The 19,902-nt window shown below is 47.4% G+C and overlaps 1 protein-coding gene across 5 annotated transcripts; it reads left to right on the top strand.

The window, feature by feature from the left end:
• The first annotated feature begins 1,455 nt into the window (after window positions 1-1,455).
• LOC122043460 lies at window positions 1,456-19,610 on the top strand. Of its 5 annotated transcripts, none has more exons than XM_042604071.1 (5): window positions 1,456-1,643; window positions 18,223-18,229; window positions 18,482-18,600; window positions 18,670-18,741; window positions 19,046-19,610. In XM_042604071.1, exons 1-5 carry the CDS (start codon window positions 1,554-1,556, stop codon window positions 19,271-19,273), a joined length of 516 nt encoding a protein of 171 aa, XP_042460005.1. In that variant the 5' UTR covers window positions 1,456-1,553; the 3' UTR covers window positions 19,274-19,610. The 5 variants fall into 5 exon arrangements, with proteins under 5 accessions (XP_042460005.1, XP_042460002.1, XP_042460001.1 ...); XM_042604068.1 differs by having other exon boundaries at window positions 18,223-18,318; window positions 18,397-18,600; XM_042604067.1 differs by having other exon boundaries at window positions 18,223-18,327; window positions 18,397-18,600.
• Window positions 19,611-19,902: the final 292 nt, after the last annotated feature.

Genomic DNA, 19,902 nt, shown 5'->3' with positions numbered 1-19,902 from the left:
CTAACTTAAACCTTAAAAATCTTAAAAATCATGCTTCTTTTTACTGGTATATTTTTCACTAACTTAATCAGGTTGTCATTCCATCAAAAAGGGGGAGATTGTTGGTGCGATTAGCACTAACGGTCTAACTTAGGTTTTGATGAATGACAAATCAGGTTAAGTTAGGTTTGTCGTTGTCTAACACTTTGATCGAGTGTGCCGGCAAAGTCCAGACAGGTCGACGGGCTGACCGGATGTTTGGCACGAAGCCCAGCTAGGTCAACGGGCTGACCGGATAGCTGGCACAAAGTCCAAGTGAGTCGACAGGCTGACCAGACGCCTGGCACAAAGTCCAAATGGGTCGAAGGGCTGACCGGACATTTGGCACGAAGTCCAGCTAGATCGACGGGTTGACCGGATAGCTAGCGAGAAGTCTAGATGGGTTGAAGGGCTGACCGGACGTCTAGCAGGTAAGTAAAGGTAAGTCACTGGAAGTGTGTGACTGTGAGGACACGTTCCCGAGAAGGGACTGCTATGTCACACCAGGGCGCCCGGAAGGGATCCAGGCGCCCCGAGCATCATATAAAAGAAGAGTCAGGGCTGGAGCTTCAAACACAACTCAGAACTGAAGACTTGCTTTCTTGTGCTCCTACAACACCGCGATCTCCAACAAGTTTTCTTTCTCTGCTCTATTTCTTTTCATTGTCGGTATTTATTTTTCTAGCATTTCTGTACTTAACTGTTTGTAATCGAATATTCGAATTGCTAGTGGATTGCCTAACGAAAACACCCTTGTGTGCGGGCCTTGGAGTAGGAGTCGTCAAAGGCTCCGAACCAAGTAAATTGATTTTTGTGTTAGCATTGTTCTGACTTTGTCTTTTCCGCTGCGCTTATTCTTTTCGAAATTTTTATAATCGATATTAACCCCCCCTAATCGAAATTAACGATCCAACATAAAGGATGTATGGATATCGAAGAAGCGCGACTATTTTAATCATACTTAGATTTACTGAAATAAAGTTACTATCAGAATTGTTTAAAGGTAATAACTAGAGGGATCGATTTTTCCACTACATATATTTATTATTTTTTAAAAAATCCCTTCAAAATGATGAGAAATTGTATTGGATTCGAACTCAAAGGAAATAGTACAACCAATCTAGGAGCGATACGAAAATATTACAAGTAAATTCTTAAAACATATATACATATAATTTAAAATGTGAAAATATCTTAATACATTATAAAGTTAGTATACAGGTCATTTAGCGTGTGATATGAACATATTTAAAAAAAAATTATTACTTCTTTTAATATGCTTTTAAATATTTTTTTTAGACGGAAAAGAAATAATCAGAGGAATAAAAAAGAGGAAAAATTTAAATAAATTATTTATAATCTGAACCCCATCATCGATTTTTCTGCGTATCCCCTATAAACCATCACTCGAGATCTGGCCTCTCGTCATTTCCTCCTCGTGGGATCGGAGATCGGAGATCGAGATCGGAGATCGTGATCGTCCCATCTCATTTCAGTCGCTCTTCCGCTTCGCAATCCTAGTAAATCCGTCGCCGATGACGAGCAAACGTAAGATTCTTCCCCCCATCCGTCGCACCTTCAGCTTTCACTGTGTCCCAGCTGCTGTTTACGCGAAGCAAAAACAGGTGACTTGCCATCTTTTCCCTTCTCTTTTTTTGAACTGTTACTTCACTCCGGTGGACGGAAAGTGTTTCTGACGGTTGGGTGCTGTGGATCTTCATCGTCCTTCCCATCTGCGGCGGCGGCTCAGTCGAGGTAGATCTGGGTGGAGGCGGCGGCTCAGTTGGGGTGGAGGGAGATGCTAACATAGGTCGGGGTTAAGGTTTTACCGAGGTAGGTCCAGGTGGAGTCGACGGCGACGGCCCAGTCTGTGTGGAGGGAACCGCTTGGCCACATACTCGGACAGGAATGTCCTCGTTGATCTGCAGTCTTGTCCGAGTGAATAGGCCGCTCGGCACCTCCACTCTCTTAGGCAGACTTGTGAGCGTCGGAAACCCGACCGGTGGTCGAGCTGTTTCTGCGCCGCTCCGGGTGCGGTCGTGGCCGATCAGCCGGGTGCATCCCGATCGGCCACACCCTTAGGTTGATTACCTCGGCTCTGACCTTCATGTGTCACTGGCCTCTGTCCCGTACGGGACTCCACTCTTACTGTCGGATCACGTGTCTTCCCCTCAAGTTTAGTCGAAGGAGACAGTAAGTTCGACTGTCTGGACTATTAGCTTGATGGCGCGCGGCCGCTCTGCCGCTAATGTGGATGTTTATCCGATCGGGCATTATGCAGGTGCAATGGCCGCTCAATAGCATGTCTGCAAGGACTTGGAAGGTTTTTTGCTTGCTGGTGGTTGTCCCGCCGACCCAACGTTGGTCAATGCTGACGTCTGCAGGATATCCTCGGAATTCGTGCAAATTTTTGCCATTAAGGCCGAGCATGTGGCCACTGCTGCGTATTAAATGCGCTCCTATGAGTGGGCGACGTGTGGCGGCGCCGCCTCCACCGCACGATCAGCTCGTACGATTGATGTGACCTCAGGCTTTTTTGAATTTGGACGATGAGATTTGATCCTCGAACCAGGTGACTTGGATCCGACGGCTTGGAGGGATCGAGCCCAACCTATATAAAACCTTCCTCCTCCTCTGCCGCATTCTGCTGCTCGTGTTTTCGAAGCCTCTTGTCTGCATTTAGTGATCCGGCGAACTCGTTCTTCAGCACTCTGGCCCCTCGCCTCCTTCTTCGATCATCCTTTTCTCTGTAAGGCCTCTCTGCTCCCTGCTTCTTTGTTCTTTCGCATTTTCCCTTGCACTCTAGTAGTGTCCGTGCTTCTTTGGCACTGTTCCGATTATCCCTTTATCGACTCTTCTGCCCTTTATCGACTCTTCCGCCTTTTCTTTTCTTACTGTTCTAGCAATGGCAAGCTCGTCACAACCGTCCGACTTGCTCCTGGCCTCTGGTATACTGCCATGGAGAGTCGGTTCGATGTTGTTGACGCGTCGAGCCTCGTCCGCACCTTCGAACTTCCCCCTGACCATAAATTAATAATAGCTACTCCTTCCGATCGGCCTCATGACCCGCCGACCGACACTACTTGTTTCTTCCGAGATCAGTTTGTAGCTGGTCTGCATTTTCCCTTACATCCATTCATCATTGAAATATGTAATTATTTTCCCTCCCGCTCGGCCAACTCGTTCCAAACTTGTTTAGATTGCTGTGAGACGTAGTTGTCTTATTTAGGTTGCACGACATCCCTTTAGTTCCCAAGACTTTCCATTACTTCTACTATCCCAAACAGTCCGAGTGAGGTACTTTCCTTTTTCAATCTCGGATCGGCCTTGTCTTCTTCGACAAAATGCCCACCTCTAATAAATTCTGGAAAGAATACTTTTTCTTTCTGCGTTTGCCCGAGTTGCCGCCCTTCCAAACCAAAGGCAGACCGCCGTACCCCCTCCACCAGTGCTCAGAAAATACAAGAGTCAGCCGGACTACCTTCACGCAGCCAACATGCTGGCCGACCAAAATTTCAACATCCACAAACTGCTCTGTGAAGGCGTGTTATACATATTCGGGCTAAGTCTGATTCGCTTGAAACTTCCGAGCAGCATGGGTAAGAGATTTCTTGATCCTTTTTTCCTTTTAATCTAACTGATTTGTTTTCACTTTCTACAGCTGACATCATGATGCGTGCTCGCGCTACCGAGTGGATGAGGTTGAGGGCGGCCGATATTGAAGCGACGGCTGCTAAGGAGATGGCCAACCTTGGCATTGCGCCGGTCGGCTCTCACGAAGGTGAGAGCGGCGAAGCACCTTCTGTTGTTGGTGGATCGCTGCAACCGAAGCTGTGGGCGATGCTACTTCGTCCGCTAGACTTCTTTCTATTCAAGATGAGGACGCAGAGCGCTCGGCCGAGGATGCTCCTTTGATAATCCGCAAACGGCGCCGGACGGAGATACCCGCCCAGTTTGCTACGCCCGCGGAACAGGTGTCTGAGCAAGCCGGCGTTCCTTCCGCAGGGGTTGACTTGGCTTCGGCTTCAGTCGAAGCAATTTCCTCGGATCGAACTCCTTCACAGCTCGATCCAACGGTAGATCTGATTGAAGCACAACCGGTCGGTTCTCTGCCCCCGGCCCGTCGACGTATTCGTCGCTCCGGTATCACTTCTGCTCCGATCAGCCAGTCCTCCGGTCCGACTCTAGAGTTTAACGTTGCTGCTCGATAGTCTTCGGGTCGGGGGGTTTATAGTCGCCGGTCCAACTCTAGAATTTAACGTCGCCGCTCGACGGTTTGATGGAGCTTAGCCGTTCGACGCCAATTTGTATACCCTTGTGCCTTATGATTTCATTCCTGCAGCCAAAGGGTACAGGAGAACGAAAATATACATAAATGATTACATTGGCGCACCTTTCACCTAGCCTGGTACAGCTGGAGATGGACAACGCTCCATGGTCGTTCTAACTGTCGTCCGTCTTCATCTTCCAGGTAGTAGGCGTCTGATCGGAGCTTCTCAATGACCCGGAAGGGTCCCGCCCAAGGAGCCTCCAGCTTGCTCACGTCGCCGACCGACTTCACCTTCTTCCACACTAAGTCGCCGACCTGGAATGCTCTGGGGATTACTCGCCTGTTGTAATTCTGCTTCATACGCTTCCGGTATGCCATTAACCGGACGGCTGCCTTGGCACGCGTCTCGTCTATCAAATCCAACTCTAGTAGTCTCCAATTGGCGTTATCCGAGTAGTACCATTGCACCCGATCAGATTCTATCCCGACCTCCACAGTAACGACAGCCTCTCCTTCGTACACCAAGTGGAAAGGCATGACCCCCGTTCTTTCTTTAGGGGTGGTACGGATCGCCCATAATACGCCTGGAAGTTCATCTACCCAGCTGCCCCCTGTTGGTGCAACCTTAGGTCAAGGTTGACCTGGTTGACCCGACTCGAGTTGACCTGACTCGAGTTGTATTTTGATGTTTGACGAAAACAGAAGAGTTGTATTTTGATGGGAGATTGTTGGTGCAACCTTGGGTCAAGGTTGACCAGACATCTGGGAAAAGTCCAAGCAGGGAGCTTGGCACGGGAAAAGTCCAAGTATGGAGACTTGGCACGGAAAAGTCCAAGCAGGGAGCTTGGCATGGGAAAAGTCCAAGCAGGGACTTAGCACGGAAGAGTCCAAGTATGGGAGCTTGGCATGTGGAAGTCGGAGAGGGCTTGGTAGCTCGTTCTCCGGACTATGGTCAGAGAGGGCTCGGTAGCTCGTTCTCTGAACTTGACGAAGTCGGAGAGGGCTCGGTAGCTCGTTCTCCGGACTAGGTCAGAGAGGGCTCGGTAGCTCGTTCTCCAGACTAGGTCAGAGAGGGCTCGGTAGCTCGTTCTCTGGACCTGACGAAGTCGGAGAGGGCTCGGTAGCTCGTTCTCCAGACTAGGTCAGAGAGGGCTTGGTAGCTCGTTCTCTGGACCGGACGAAATCGGAGAGGGCTCGGTAGCTCGTTCTCCGGACTAGGTCAGAGAGGGCTCGGTAGCTCGTTCTCTAGACCAGGAAGGCAGATAGAAAATCCTAGTGAGTGAAGCTAGGTGAAAGTGAAAGTCCCGGTGAGTGAAGCTAGGCAATTGGAAAAAGTCCTGGTGAGTGAAGCCAGGCAGATTGGAAATCCTGGTGAGTGAAGCCAGGTGAAAACCCTTGTGAGTGAAGCTAGGTAAAAGTGAAAGTCCTGGTGAGTGAAGCCAGGCAGTTGGTGAAAGTCCTAGTGAGTGAAGCCAGGCAAGTCTGGTGAAAAGTCCAAGCAGGGAGCTTGGCAAGGAAAAATCCAGATGGATCAAGGCTGATCGGACATCTGGTGTTGAGAAGGTCAAGTAGGTCAAGGGAGTGACCGGATACTTGGCACGAAGAGAAAAGTCCAAGTGGGTCAAAGGGATTGACCAGACACTTGGTGAGGAGTCTTAGCAGGTCAAGGGAGTGACCGGATGCTAAGCATGATGTACCAACTGGTTAAGGTTGACTGGATGTTGGTTTGGGAGACTTGGGACTTGGTTTGGGCAAAAACCAAGCTCTGGATCGATCAGTGGATCGATCCAGTGATACAATCTGGATCGGTCCGGTGACCGATGGCTTACTGAGGCTTTTCTGATCGGTCCGGAGACCGATCAGAGAGGAGCCAACTCTCACAGAGAGTTGGCTGATCGGTCCACAGACCGATCAGAGCACGATCAGTGGCTCTGTGAGATATGGCTGATCGGTCTGGGGACCGATCAGACTAGAGCCTGATCGGTCCCCATGACCGATCAGAGAGGCTCTGGACCGATCAGGGTGGAGCCTGATCGGTCCAGGTCCTAGCCGTTGCGACACAACGGCTAGTCTTCTTCGCTGTCTTTCGCAGGTTATAAAAGGAGATCAAGGGCTTCTACAGATCTTCTTCTTCTAACTTCCTCTTCTTCCTACTGACTGCTGAAGTATTTTCTGCTTGAGCTCTGTTGAGCTCTTCTTCGCTGAAGCTCCGCGTGAGTTTCCCTCGGCTGGGACTTCAACTGGACAGTTGGTGCTGTGGTTGGATTCCCGTGAAGTTGTTGCTTCATCCAGTCGACAAGAAGGCAAGCTAGGGTTATTACATTTTTGTATTGTACTTAGTTTCCTGCTGTATTCTTGTACTCCTGTTTATTTTGCTGTTGCAAGACATTGTGGCGAGGTTTCTCCACCCATAAGGAGTATTTATTAGCCGGTTCTCCGGGGACTCATCCACCGACGGATTGATAGGGCTCGTCCACCTTACGGACACGCCGAGGAGTAGGAGTTTCATCTCCGAACCTCGTTACATCGACGCGTGTTGAGGTTTGATTTCTTCGCCTTGTTTCTTTGTTTTATTTTCCGCTGCGCTAACCTTGGTTTGTAGAAAGAAACGAACGATTTGGGGTCGGCTATTCACACCCCCCCTCTCTAGCCGCGACCGTCGATCCTAACAAGTGGTATCAGAGCGAGGTCGCTCTTCGTTGGATCAACACCCGGGGGAGCACGAGCTAGAGAATGGAGTTATTTGGAGAAGACGTCACGATTCCACCCTTCTACGATCGCGACGACTTCGCGTTTTTGAAGGTAAGAATGAAGTACTTTCTTATGACTAACCTTGAAAATTGGAGTTGTGTTCAATTAGGTTTCAAGCCTCCGATGGACAAGAAAGGAGAAACCCTAGAGAAGAAGGAGTGGACCAAGGAACAAGTCCACCAATCCCTAGTCAACGATGAGGTATTGAAAATTTTTGAATTTTCTTTACCTAATGATGTTTTGTGTAGGATAGGTGGATATAACGATGCCAAGGAGTTGTGGAACAACTTGGCAAAGTTCCATGAGGAGAACTCCACTTCAAGTCATGAAGAGGAGTCAAGTGAGCCAAGTAGCTCACTTCATGGAGGAATGGATTTAGAAGTTGAGGGCCACTCAACATCTAAAGAAGAAGAGGAGGAGAGTTCTTCTTCAAGTTCGGAGCAAGAAGAAGAAGCTTCTACCTCCGGAAGGGATGAAGGAGAGAGCTCACATCCATCCTCAACCCTAGGTAACTCAAGCCATTTAATTTCAAATAAATTACACATAATGCGCTTTGAGTGTAGGGAATTTGGGCATTACAAGAGTAAATGTCCAAAGAGGGTTAGAAAGACTCCACCGGCGCCAAAGGTCAAGGAAGCCGGAGTCCCAATACGCAAGGGCAAGGAGCACGTGGTGTGCTTCCAATGCAAGCAAAGGGGACACTATAGGAGCCAATGTCCGAGGGGGAGGCAATCTCACAAGGACAAGAGACCGAGCACATCGATAGGGGGAGCTAAGGCAAACCCTAAGGTAATCTCTAAGGCACATTCTTGCAATTCTAGTAGGATGCATGCTAGTAGCCTTATTGCTATTGTCAATAATAACAAGCATGATAATCCTAGAAACCAATACATGTGCTTAGGTGCCAAGCATGTTAGTCTAGGTAAGGACAACACTAGAAATACCAACCCTAGGATTAATTCATCTAAGGTTAAGGAAAATCTAGGTAGAAACCCCAAAACAACTAGACACATGCCTAGGAATACCTCAAAGAAAAATGAAAAATTAAAAATTGAGGTATTAGAGAAGGAGAATCAAGTCTTGAGGTCAAGACTTGATACTTTGGAAAAGGCTCTTAAGAACTTAGAGAAGTCATCTCTAGGGTTTAAGGGTCAAAAACCAATGTCCAAGGACAAGAAAGGTTTGGGTCACAAACCTAAGTCCCAAGTAGTCAAGCCCACTTATCATAATGTTCCATTCGATTATGGAACAAAATCTAGGGATAGGAAGACCATCACTAAGGTCACAAGGGGAGTTACCCCTAGGGTGGATCTTGATGAGTCCCAAATGACCAAGGTTTTAAAGCCTAGGAGGGTCATTAGGAGGGTTGCTAGGGAAGTCATCCCTAGTGAATATTTAGTGAACCCAATGAGCTCCAATAGGTATTGGGTTCCTAGGAGCGTGATTTCATCACGCTAGATGAGTTAGGGTGTGCCAACCTTACTTGAATAGGTAGTTAACCTAATCATGGCAAAATGTGGCACTTTAGGAATTTTCAAGGTGTAATCAAGCCTTGAAAATGAAATGGAAAGTTATTCCCAAGGTGATTAGAATGTGCCAATCACATTTGAGGAGTTTTCTAGAGTCAATCTAATTGACACATAGTGATCTAAAAATCTTTAGTATATGATTTTAGATCTATTACACTTAGGAATATAGAACCTATGGCAAAATGATCAAAACTATCAAAAATGACAACTAAGGCTAGAATTAGGTATCTTCTATACCTTTACATGTTATTTGCCATATATTGTTTGCCATATGTCATGTCATGACATCATATTTAATTTAGTATCATTTGAAATGTCATGATAATGCTTAGGCTATTTATATGTCATGCCTTATTTAAGTTTCATACCTTATGCCATGACATCATGACATTGGCACATATGTTCACTTATGATATTATTTTATGCCATGTCATCATCTCTTGCATGTATAATCAATTAAATTGATTTAAGGACAAAAACACAATTTGATATGGAGATCAAATTGTGGTTTAGAAAATGCATGAGAACTTAGTTTAAGATAACCTAGACCCATATCTCACATCAAAATTGACTTGAATGTGTTTGATACACCTTAGATGTGTGTGAGATATTAGGATGATGAGTTAGGATCAAGGTGCATAGTTCTTGTACCTAGATGAGCCTAATTCTAAATAGGGGGATCATAGGGAAAGCTTGTGTACAAGTCATGTACATTTAGCCCTAAGATTGTGGTCCTAAATTAAATGGTTTAAAATTATTTTAAAATTGATTTGAAAAACCTTGATGAAGCTTTTCTAGTGATAGCATTCATCATTGAACAAGTGATACAAAGAGTGATTAACTTTGAGCTATTTCAAAGACTTTTGAACTTTGTATCAAGATTTGAAAATGGAAGTTATTTTCATAGAAAACTATTTTTCCATGATAGTATATGTTATGAGGAATGTATCCTCAAAGTTTTACAATTTTTGGAATTTTCTGTGATTTTCTAGAGGTTTCTGAATTTTGGGAGAAGAAAAATTCAGAAATTAGAAATCAGAGGTCGTGGACCGATCAGGAGGTTCCCTAATCGGTCCAGGTCTGTGTGGATCGGTCACTGGATCGATCCAGAGGGAGCCTGATCGGTCTGGTGACCGATCAGGGCGTGCCAAATTGCTGAAATTCAACAGTTTTGTCTGAAATTTCAGCTGGGAGTTGGTGTTTTGGATTTCTAAAGGCTTGAAACTCTCCAAGACATTGTTGGTGCAATGGTCAAGGGGGAGTTGACCTTTAGGGGGAGTTTTACCTATTAGTCAAGGGGGAGTTGACTTTTAGGGGGAGTTTTTACTCCTAAAGACTTGAGTGATATGGGATTATCACTAAGTTAATTGATGACCTTAGTATCAAGGGGGAAATTAAGGGTTTCAATGAAAGGTATGGGACCTTCATTAGAAAGAAACTCTTGACCTTGATTCACTCTTTTTGATGTGTGTCAAAAAGGGGGAGAGTGTAGGTTTGGGGAGAATGTTCAAGGAAGAACATTAGAAAACCTAAGTTAGGTTATGGTTTTGTCAAACATCAAAAAGGGGGAGATTGTTGGTGCAACCTTAGGTCAAGGTTGACCTGGTTGACCCGACTCGAGTTGACCTGACTCGAGTTGTATTTTGACGAAAACATAAGAGTTGTATTTTGATGGGAGATTGTTGGTGCAACCTTGGGTCAAGGTTGACCAGACATCTGGGAAAAGTCCAAGCAGGGAGCTTGGCACGGGAAAAGTCCAAGTATGGAGACTTGACACGGAAAAGTCCAAGCAGGGAGCTTGGCATGGGAAAAGTCCAAGCAGGGACTTGGCACGGAAGAGTCCAAGTATGGGAGCTTGACATGTGGAAGTCGGAGAGGGCTTGGTAGCTCGTTCTCCGGACTATGGTCAGAGAGGGCTCGGTAGCTCGTTCTCTGGACCTGACGAAGTCGGAGAGAGCTCGGTAGCTCGTTCTCCGGACTATGGTCAGAGAGGGCTTGGTAGCTCGTTCTCTGGACCTGACGAAGTCGGAGAGGGCTCGGTAGCTCGTTCTCCAGACTAGGTCAGAGAGGGCTTGGTAGCTCATTCTCTGGACCGGACGAAGTCGGAGAGGGCTCGGTAGCTCGTTCTCCGGACTAGGTCAGAGAGGGCTCGGTAGCTCGTTCTCTAGACCAAGAAGGCAGATAGAAAATCCTAGTGAGTGAAGCTAGGTGAAAGTGAAAGTCCCGGTGAGTGAAGCCAGGCAGTTGGAAAAAGTCCTGGTGAGTGAAGCCAGGCAGATTGGAAATCCTGGTGAGTGAAGCCAGGTGAAAACCCTAGTGAGTGAAGCTAGGTGAAAGTGAATGTCCTGGTGAGTGAAGCCAGGCAGTGGGAAAGTCCTAGTGAGTGAAGCCAGGCAGTTGGTGAAAGTCCTGGTAAGTGAAGCCAGGCAAGGGAAAGTCCTAGTGAGTGAAGCCAGACAGTTGGGAAGTCCTGGTGAGTGAAGCCGGGCAAGGAAAAATCCAGATGGATCAAGGCTGATCGGACATCTGGTGTTGAGAAGGTCAAGTAGGTCAAGGGAGTGACCGGATACTTGGCACGAAGAGAAAAGTCCAAGTGGGTCAAAGGGATTGACCGGACACTTGGTGAGGAGTCTTAGCAGGTAAAGGGAGTGATCGGATGCTAAGCATGATGTACCAACTGGTTAAGGTTGACTGGATGTTGGTTTGGGAGACTTGGGACTTGGTTTGGGCAAAAACCAAGCTTTGGATCGATCAGTGGATCGATCCAGCGATACGCCGGGTATCTGATCGGTCTGGTGACCGATCAGATAACGATCAGTGGCTTACTGAGGTTCTTCTGATTGGTCTAGAGACCGATCAGAGACGAGGCCAACTCTCACAGAGAGTTGGCTGATCGGTCTGGGGACCGATCAGCCTAGAGCCTGATCGGTCCACAGACCGATCAGAGCACGATCAGTGGCTCTGTGAGATATGGCTGATCGGTCTGGGGACCGATCAGACTAGAGCCTGATCGGTCCCCATGACCGATCAGAGAGGCTCTGGACCGATCAGGGTGGAGCCTGATCGGTCCAGGTCCTAGCCGTTGCGACACAACGGCTAGTCTTCTTCGCTGTCTTTCGCAGGTTATAAAAGGAGATCGAGGGCTTCTACAGATCTTCTTCTTCTAACTTCCTCTTCTTCCTACTGACTGCTGAAGTATTTTCTGCTTGAGCTCTGTTGAGCTCTTCTTCACTGAATTTCCGCGTGAGTTTCCCTCGGCTGGGACTTCAACTGGACAGTTGGTGCTGTGGTTGGATTCCCGTGAAGTTGCTGCTTCATCCAGTCGACAAGAAGGCAAGCTAGGGTTATTACATTTTTGTATTGTACTTAGTTTCCTGCTGTATTCTTGTACTCCTGTTTATTTTGCTGTTGCAAGACATTGTGGCGAGGTTTCTCCACCCACAAGGAGTATTTATTAGCCGGTTCTCCGGGGACTCATCCACCGACGGATTGATAGGGCTCGTCTACCTTACGGACACGCCGAGGAGTAGGAGTTTCATCTCCGAACCTCGTTACATCGACGCGTGTTGAGGTTTGATTTCTCCGCCTTGTTTCTTTGTTTTATTTTCCGCTGCGCTAACCTTGGTTTGTAGAAAGAAACGAACGATTTGGGGTCGGCTATTCACACCCCCCCTCTCTAGCCGCGACCGTCGATCCTAACACCCCCGACATGGTCGAGTCGGACTCGAAGAATCCGAAGGATCTCTCGATTGGCGACTTCAGCCTGCCCGTTGCTCTGCGGATAGGCCACGGAGGTGAAGTGTTGCTGAATGCCATATCCCTCGCATCGTTCTCGGAGCTGCTGTTTGACGAATTACCGCCCATTGTCGGACACGAGCCGACGTGGAATGTCGAATCGGCATATTATATGCTGCCAGATGAACTTCTCGACCATCTACTTGGTTATTTTCGCCAGCGGCTCGGCCTCTACCCGCTTTTAGAAATAGTATACCACCACTAGTAAAACTTCCGCTGTCCGGTCGCCATGGGGAAGGGTCCCACAATATCCATGCCCCAATGGTCGAACGGGCAGGATACTACAGAGGCCTTCATCTCCTCCGTTGGCCGATGGGAGAAGTTGTGATATCTCTAATAGGAAAGGCAAGTGGCGACGGTCCTAGCGGCGTCTTCCTGGAGGGTCGGCCAGAAATATCTGGCTAGTAGGATCTTGCTTGCTAACGACCGCCCGCCCGAGTGTCCTCCGCAGGATCCTTGATGCACTTCCTTTAGTATATATTCCGCGTCTTCCTAGCTGACACACTTTAACAGCGAACGGGAGAAAGCATTCTTGTAGAGCTGATCCCCGATGAGGGTGAACCGACCCGCTCTCCTTCTTAGCAGCTTTGCCTCAGACCGATCGGATGAAGCAACCCCTGATCGAAGAAATTCCACTATGTCCGTCCTCTAGTCGCTCGGGAATGCGAGGCCCTCCATCCTGTCAATGTGAGCCACGAAGGATACCTGTTTGATCGGTTGTTGGGAGACGATCGGTGTTATCGAACTTGCCAGCTTTGCCAACTCATCTGTCGTCTGATTCTTCGCTCGGGAGATCTTCTATATGACAACCTTGCCGAAGTTGGTTTTGAGCTTGTCGAAGGCCTCCGCGTATAGCTTCAGCCTTGTGTTGTTGATCTCGAAGGCTCCCAAGAGCTACTGAGCGGCCAACTGCGAGTCTGAATAAATTAAGACCTTTCTGGCTCCTACGTGCCGAGTGGCCTGCAATCTTGCTATGAGGGCCTCATACTCCGCTTCGTTGTTGGTTGTGTCGTAATCCAGCCGAACGGCCAGATGCATCTACTCTTCTTGTGGCGAAATCAACAGAAGATCGATGCTGCTTCCCTGCCGCATGGCCGATCCGTCCACGTACACCCTCCAAGTGGCTTCGGTCTCGGGGTTCTGCACTTCGGTGATGAAATCCGCCAAGGTTTGTGCCTTAATTGCCGTCCGGGGCTGGTACTGTATATCAAACTCGTTGAGCTCGGTTGTCCATTTGATCAATCGTCCGGATGTCTCGGGGTTAAGAAGTACTCTTCCCTAAGGGTTGTTCGTCATTACGACGATTGTGTGCGCGAGAAAGTAGGGTCGGAGTCTCCGTGCGTGCGAGGACTAACGCGAAGGCAAACTTCTCGAGGCCAGTGTAGCGGGATTCAGCGTGTTGGTGCGGGAAGCAGCCGACGATCGAACTTGTGTTTTGATAATGACAAAGAATTCAAAGTTAAGATGTTTTGTATTCTAACAAGTCAACTTGAGGATTTCAGAAAAGTCCTAACTGCGGTTAGACAAAGGAATAAAACCCTAGGGGGTGGTAACCCTAGGTCATAGGGGGTGGTAACCCTATGCGAAAAGTCTTGGCAGGTCGATGACTTCAGGCAAAAAGTCCTAGGGGGTGGTAACCCTAGGTGGAAAGTCCTGGTGTCGCGAACCAGGTGAAAGACTGGACTAGCCGGGAAGCGGATGTCCAGCAGAAAGTCCGGAAGTATCGAGTGTTGAGCAAAAGTCCAGTTGATCTGGAGGATCGCACTGGCAACAGGTAAATCTCCTGAGTGGAGTAGGTGAGGACGCGTTCCCCGTAGAGGGAACAGTAGGCGTCGGGTCGACCTAGGGTTTCCGGTCGGAAATCCGAAGTCAGAGACTCTCTTAAACATTCTTTATTATCCGTACTGTTATTTTGTGCTAACTTTGTGTTGCAGGATGTTGTTTGGGACTAACATGTCTTGCAGGTACAAAATAACAAAGATTTGCCTCGGATGAACAGTGTTCGAGGCGCCTCCATGGGGCTTGGAGGCGCCTCGGGTTCAAAATCCTGAGCTGGCGCGAGGAGCAGGCTTAAGGCGCCTTGGATGGGTTAAAGGCGCCTTAGACAGCTTGGAGGCGCCTTGAAGGGGTTTAAGGCGCCTTCAGGTCGCGACAGTCAAAGGATTATCGCAGCGAGCAGATCGGGATAAAACTCTCGTTTAAGGCGCCTTGGAGCTTGTTTAAGGCGCCTTGAACACTGTTTATAAAGGGGGTTCGACCAGCAGCTCAGATCAACACATTCCAAGTCTTCCTTCTGCATTTAGCTGCTAACGAACTCATCCCGAAGTGCTGCAACTCGACAAAGACAACCCGGAGCTTCAAATTAGTATTTTTCATTGTCGGTATAAGATTGTTTACTGCATTACTTGTAAATCATCTTTGTATACTTTCGAACTTATAGTTGTTGTCCACCGGAAGCGATCAAGGATCACGGGCCTTCGAGTAGGAGTCGCCTTAGGCTCCGAACGAAGTAAAACCGACCTGTGTCTTTGTGTTGTTTTCTTTATCTATTCCGCTGCGCTTTGTTTTTACTCCGATAAACAAACGAAATAGCCGCGAGCGCTATTCATCCCCCCCCTCTAACGCGATCTCGATCCAACACAGCGTCCTTTAGAATGTGATTCAGAAAATACACAGACTGTTTTTCGCCATCCGGCCTTACCAGCGCCGAGCCAACAGCATGCTCGGTCGAGGATAAGTATATGCGGAGCGGCTCGCCGATAGTCGGCTTGGTTAATACAGGTAAAAAGTTCAGATAATCCTTCAAAGCTTCAAACGTCCAGTTGCATTCTTCGTCCAACTGGAATTTGGTGGCTCGGCGAATAATCTTGAAAAAGGGCCGGCTCCGGTCGACCGTTTTGGAGATGAACCGCGAGAGAGCCGTTATCCGACTGGTAAGGCGCTGTACTTCCCTTAAATTCCTGGGAGGTGGCATGTCCTGCAACGCCTTTACCTTGCTGGGGTTCACCTCTATGCCCCGCTCGGTGACGATATAGCCCAAAAAGTGACCACTCTTTGCTCCGAAGAGGCACTTATGAGGATTTAGCTTGACTCCGTACGTCCTCAGTGTATGGAAGGTCTCTTCTATATTTACACAAAGGTTGACCGCTCGGAGTAATTTAATAAGGATGTCATCAACATATACCTCCAAATTCCGCCCGATCTGCTTCTGGAACACCTTGTTCATGAGATGCTGATATGTGGCCCCGACGTTCTTCAGTCCAAACGGCATCACGCTGTAGCAGGTGCCGTCGGCCGTGATGAAACTTACTTTCTCTTGATCATCCTGGATGAGCGGGACTTGGTGATATCCCTGATAAGCATCCAACATGCATATCAGTTCGCATCCCGCAGTTGAGTCCACCATTTGGTCAATTCGGGGCAGAGGGTAAAAATCTTTCGGGCACGCCTTAACATATCTCGAAAGTCGATGCAGACCCTCCACTTGTTTCCCGGCTTGGAGACCAGAACCACGTTTGTGAGCCAGTTCGGGAATTGCACTTCCCGTATATGGCCGGCCTCCAGAAGCTTCTCAATTTCCGTCCGGATGATCACGTTCTGCTCAGCGTTTAAGTCCCTTTTCCTTTGCTTTACCAGTCGCACGTCCGGCCGGACATGGAGTTCGTGCTGCGCAACGTTCGGTGAGATGCCTGGTAGCTCGTGTGTTGACCACACAAAGACGTCGTGGTTACACCACAGGCACTTGATCAATTCTTCCTTTTGGCCTGCTTCCAGGTCGGATGCAATGAAGGTGGTGTCCTCCGGTTGACCATCATGTATCTGCACTTCTTCTTTGTCTTCAGAAACTAAAGTTGGAGGCTTTTCAGTTATGGCGTTTACCTCCAACCGTGGTGCTTTCCGAGCGGACCTTGACTCTGCTCGGACTATCTCCACATAGCATCGTCGAGCGGCCAGCTGATTTCCCCTAACTTCTCCCACCATGTCCTCCACGGGGAATTTGATCTTTTGACAAAAGGTTGAGACGACCGCCCGGAACTCATTGAGAGCCAGTCGGCCAAATATGACGTTGTAGGCGGACGGGGCGTCGACCACAATGAAGTTAGAGGTCCTCGTCCTTCGAAGCGGCTCGTCTCCTAGCGATATAGCCAGTCGGGTCTGGCCGACCGGTAGAACCTCGTTGCCGGTGAATTCATATAACGGAGTTGTCATTGGAAGCAGCTCGGCTCGGTCAATTTGAAGTTGGTCGAATGCTTTTTTGAAAATAATTTTGACCGAGCTGCCTGTGTCAATAAATATGCGATGAATAGTATAATTTGCTATTACCGCTCAGATGATGAGGGCGTCGTCGTGCGGCACTTCGACCCCTTCTAAGTCTTTGGGCCCGAAGCTAATCTCGGGTCCTTGCGCCTGTTCCTGGCTGCAGCCGACCGCATGGATACTGAGCTGTCGAGCGTGTGACTTCCTTGCGTGGTTGGAGTCACCGCCTGTCGGCCCAGTGTCGCTCGGCCATCTGACGCTGAGGTGGCTTGCTGTGCCAGCCGCTCGGCGTTAGCCTTTTGTTGCTGCTCCACTATCTTCACTGCCCGCGCCTGGATGAACACGTCGAGCTCTTCTTGGGAGAGCGTCACGGTGTGTTGACGACCAACTTCTTCCATCGTCTCGACTCCGGATTCAGGTGTGTTCTCACAGACGACGCCAATTTGATCATGTCCGAGAGTCGAGGCGACGGACACTGGGGACGTGACACTCTCCATTGGCTCCGCGTAGACTGGGCTGACGTGGACTCCGGTGAACCTGCAACAAACCCGAGCCGGTAAGGGGATCCCGGTGACGGCCCTCCGACGCTCAAGTCAGGCGAGAAGAAATCAAAGCAGAGTAACGAGGCAAAGAGCTACAGTAGATGAGAATGCCTACCTCCGTCGAAGTCTGGAGGTCCTTATATAGGATCCCTGGGAGGCACGCACACGCTTCTCGAGGCATGCACGCTTCCCAAAACATATCTCAAAATGAATGTGTCAGAAAAGTACGTCTGACGCCATACCTCAACCTTCCGAGCATATCTCTGACATGACAGTGGAAACTTCCACCGTACGATTCTCTGTCCGGTCCGGCCGCCGACAATGCTGTTCGTCGGCGGCACATGTCTCAAGAAGGATATCACCGTCTGTCCCCTTCATCCTTTTCCACACCCTTTGTCTGTTGCTGGTCCGAGCGGGAGAGGTGCTTGGACCCATTGTTGTCCGGGAGGGGACATGTATTGGACCGAGCGGGAAGGCCGCTCGGCCACATACTCGGATAGGAATGTCCTCGTTGATCTGTAGTCTTGTCTGAGTGAAGAGGTCGCTCGGCGCCTCCACGATCTTAGGCAGACTCGTGAGCGTCGGAAACTCGACCGGTGGTCGAGTTGTTTCTGCGCCGCTCCGGGCGCGGTCGTGGCCGATCAGCCGGGTGCCTTCCGATCGACCACACCATTAGGTTGATTACCTCGGCTCTGACCTCCACGTGTCACTGGCCTCTGTCCCGTACGGGACTCCACTCTTACTGCCAGATCACTAAATATTAGGTACTGATCACAGTGCTGCATGCTAACATTTTGCTTGTATTTACAAGCATGCATTTTGCTTGTATTTACAAATTCAGCATGACAAGTTATCAAAATGTTCAGGAAGTCTGTTTGGTGTATATGTTTATCAATATTATTATGAATCATTTGTACTTGTTTATATAAGAAATAACATGTCTACAGTCAAGCTGGAGGGGAAATGTATATTCCAATGAGGTTGTAATAATGTTTTAGTTTGTCTTCAATAATTTCTCATTTGAAAAAAGTGTTGTTAAACTTTTCCATGGTCTATATAGGTTGCCCCCATACCTTATTCAGCCATAACATCAAAAGCATCGGAAATACCTAATTCTGCCGGTTCAAACTTGATGAAATTAGGGAATCCTAGCTCTGTGAGCATTGTAATGACTTTTTAATTTCTCTTCAATAATTTCTCATTTGAAAAGTGTTAACTTTTCCACGGTCCATAGGTTGTCATCATACCTGATTCATCAAAAGCATCGGAAATAACCAATTCTCCCAGTTCAAACTTGATGGAATTAGGGAATCCTAGCTCTGTACCTGATTCTTCGACAACATCAGAAGCATTGGAAGTTACCATGTCGCCCGGCCCAAACTTGATGGAATCAGGGAATCCTCGCTGTGTTCATTTGGCAGATGGACTTATCATTCAGGTGCAATACGAGCAGTTAGTTTTTTTTTAATGGCTGAATTGTCGATTGCTTAAATTTTGTTTATATTAGGCTGTTGCTGCTGACGCAGCTGCTCAATCTCCTAAGAATGGAGCCAACTTTGATTGTCCCGTATCAAGAGAGGTAGGCTCGACATTGACATAACCTCCTTGTTTTTCTGTCGTGCCAAAATCATATCTTGTACAAATCATATCGAAAGACAACAGGTTTCTTTTATTGACGTTGCTTTTTGACACTTGCACAATTGTTTGTCAAGCATCTTACATCACTGGGTTTCAAGTATTGATGAAGAAAATATATATTCAATAAGAATTAGAATAGATTTGTTATTTATCTTGAAAACATATCTTCCCTTACATTCCTTTAGAACTTTTGAAACTGCTGGTGCATCTTCTGATGGGTTGGTTTACCTTAATCTCATTCTCAGCTTAACCAAAATCCATGCTTGAAGTCGATCCCAAATCATGGCAAATTATATGAATTTGTGGCTATGAAGTATGATACAAGTAGAAGTGATATTGTTTCATGCAATTCATGCTCCACTGAGTCCAGTTACGACAGTTCCATGTCCTCCGAATCCTTCGATGTGCAAAGGGAATTGCAGGAAATGAGGGAAGAACATGGAGAAGAATTGTCTACAGTTGGAGATATTTAAACACTTAACTTCTCAAGAACATTCTGTGTCTATATTGCGTTGTTTTCGGTTTTTTGTTTTTTGGCTTCACATTCCATCCACTAAATAAATTCATGAAGCGTGGTAACTGCTGACCAGCAGTACAATTGTTATAGGTGTGTCTTGTATGAAAATTGAACCCCGGTTATTTAGGAATGTATTCGGCCTCTTACCCTCACATCATGCACTGGGGGCTGCTCTGTGTGTAGTTGTGTACATATATATTTGAGCGTTGGAAATGGTTATTGCATGTCAAGTTGAACAATGTTTGTGTTGGAAGAGGTTATAAAATTTGAATCTTAGATTCAAATTCTTTGGATTCGTTTCTTGTATTCAAATTTTTAAATCTGATCATAAAAATTCCAACTCTTGAAACTTTTTGAATTGGAGATTTATAATAATTTTTTCAAAACAAGCCGCTTATATTATTTTTCACTTTTTAACTAATATTAGGAAGAGGAAGAATTTCGAATCATGTAATGGATTTTTTTTACTGATTTTGATTGTTTTTAAATAGAATTATCTTCCGTTCTCCATGTTGCATTGAGTTTTTTCATCCTTTTAGTCGAGCTCTTCTATTGTCTCCCCCAAACTCTTTCATTGCCTACATC

The sequence above is a fragment of the Zingiber officinale genome, chromosome 2A (assembly GCF_018446385.1).
Source record: "Zingiber officinale cultivar Zhangliang chromosome 2A, Zo_v1.1, whole genome shotgun sequence".
NCBI classification, from domain to species: domain Eukaryota; kingdom Viridiplantae; phylum Streptophyta; class Magnoliopsida; order Zingiberales; family Zingiberaceae; genus Zingiber; species Zingiber officinale.
The sequence above is the reverse complement of the archived record's forward strand: the minus strand, read 5'-3'. Positions and strand labels throughout refer to the sequence as shown.

What these genes read in the sequence shown, in the direction of transcription:
- LOC122043460 (XM_042604067.1), top strand. Translation starts at nt 1,554, where the DNA reads ATGACGAGCAAACGTAAGATTCTTCCCCCCATCCGTCGCACCTTCAGC. An exon ending in CAGATGGACTTATCATTCAG is followed by an intron (nt 18,601 to 18,669) that starts GTGCAATACGAG and finishes TGTTTATATTAG; the next exon opens with GCTGTTGCTGCTGACGCAGC. An exon ending in ATTGTCCCGTATCAAGAGAG is followed by an intron (nt 18,742 to 19,045) that starts GTAGGCTCGACA and finishes TCTCATTCTCAG; the next exon opens with CTTAACCAAAATCCATGCTT.